The sequence below is a fragment of the Nansenia antarctica genome, assembly GCF_963989245.1.
Source record: "Nansenia antarctica genome assembly, chromosome: 8".
Lineage (NCBI taxonomy): Eukaryota > Metazoa > Chordata > Actinopteri > Argentiniformes > Microstomatidae > Nansenia > Nansenia antarctica.
In genome coordinates this window covers 18818385-18819130 of record NC_137678.1, presented here as the reverse complement: position 1 = coordinate 18819130, position 746 = coordinate 18818385, and the positions used below count along the sequence as shown (strand labels likewise).

The following is a 746-nucleotide window of genomic DNA, read 5'->3' as shown; positions in this document are numbered from 1 at the left end:
GCTAAAATAACAGAATCGTACGACACACCTTTAATGTCTCCACACTTCATATAAGACTGCAACTGAACCATGGAACAAAAACCATAAACATAAGGAGACTGACTGACAAAGAATAATTTCCTTCTGTAATGACAGGACGAGAAATTGGTTTCTTCAGTTGATGAATAGGGGTTTTGATGCTGGCAATGTATGGACACTTAGAATCTATATGACAAAATTATTAATTATTAAAATTACATCACTGAAATGCCCTTGTGTCAAACGAGGAGTAGAATCTACGTCGATGCCGTCGTCTCATTGGTTGGAAGTTAGAAGCGGTCTTTGGGCTCGCTGAACTTGCGTTGCTTAGGCAACGGGGACCGGACATCTTGACTGCCGGGAAACTGAAACTGGGACATCTGTCAATCAGAACAGGAAGGTTTGTAGGTGAGGCTATACAAGCGACGGAGAGAGTTTCAACTGGCACTGGTATGATACGACAAATACAAATTCAGAAAGCTGTTATTATGAAGCACTCATATGACCAAGCGATACCCTGTATGTATGTATGTGGTTTATGCGTCTGACTCAGAGTGCAGTGACAATCAGAGGGGTCAACTTTTGGGGGGGAGGGGGCATAAATTATGTTTCGACCCCCCCCCCCCCCCGACCCGTTGTTTTTACCTCTTTTGGGGCAGTCCAAGTCTTAATTAGGGGGGTCTGACACCCCAATCCCGCCCATAATTCAAACCGTGGTCTGACTACTT

At 44.2% G+C, this 746-nt stretch overlaps 1 protein-coding gene across 1 annotated transcript in view; it reads right to left on the bottom strand.

Annotated features, from left to right (window-relative positions):
* Positions 1–308: 308 nt before the first annotated feature.
* LOC308163982 (HORMA domain-containing protein 1-like) overlaps positions 309–746 on the bottom strand; it is a gene marked incomplete at both ends in the record, with an annotated part of 10442 nt that continues 10004 nt past the window's right edge. Inside the window, one exon of the mRNA XM_080538150.1 lies at positions 309–398. Within this exon, the coding sequence (XP_080394276.1) occupies positions 309–398 (90 nt within the window). The remainder of the gene's footprint in view (positions 399–746) is intronic.